The 236-nt window shown below is 65.3% G+C and overlaps 1 protein-coding gene across 1 annotated transcript in view; it reads left to right on the plus strand.

Annotated features, from left to right (window-relative positions):
• Positions 1-4: 4 nt before the first annotated feature.
• The window catches only part of CLDN23 (claudin 23), a gene marked incomplete at its 5' end in the record, with an annotated part of 692 nt that continues 460 nt past the window's right edge, over positions 5-236 (plus strand). The window contains one exon of the mRNA XM_009586094.1: positions 5-229. Within this exon, the coding sequence (XP_009584389.1) occupies positions 5-229 (225 nt within the window). The remainder of the gene's footprint in view (positions 230-236) is intronic.

Genomic DNA, 236 nt, shown 5'->3' on the forward strand with positions numbered 1-236 from the left:
CCTCGTACCCAACCAGCCCATTGACCTCATCTTGGAGCAAGGCATCTGGGACATGTGCAGAGAGCAGCAGAGCAACCATGACCGCCTCTGCGGGCAGGCTGATGAGCTGGGCTACTTCGAGCAGGTGCCCGTGCGGGTGGCCCGAGGGCTGATGCCCACCTCGCTGGTGCTTACCCTCCTGGGCTTGGTGGTGGCTGCCCTGGGGGTTCGCTGCTGGCAGAAGGAGCCACGGCACC

This window comes from Fulmarus glacialis, unplaced genomic scaffold, assembly GCF_000690835.1.
Source record: "Fulmarus glacialis isolate BGI_N327 unplaced genomic scaffold, ASM69083v1 scaffold27179, whole genome shotgun sequence".
Taxonomy (NCBI): Eukaryota; Metazoa; Chordata; class Aves; order Procellariiformes; family Procellariidae; genus Fulmarus; species Fulmarus glacialis.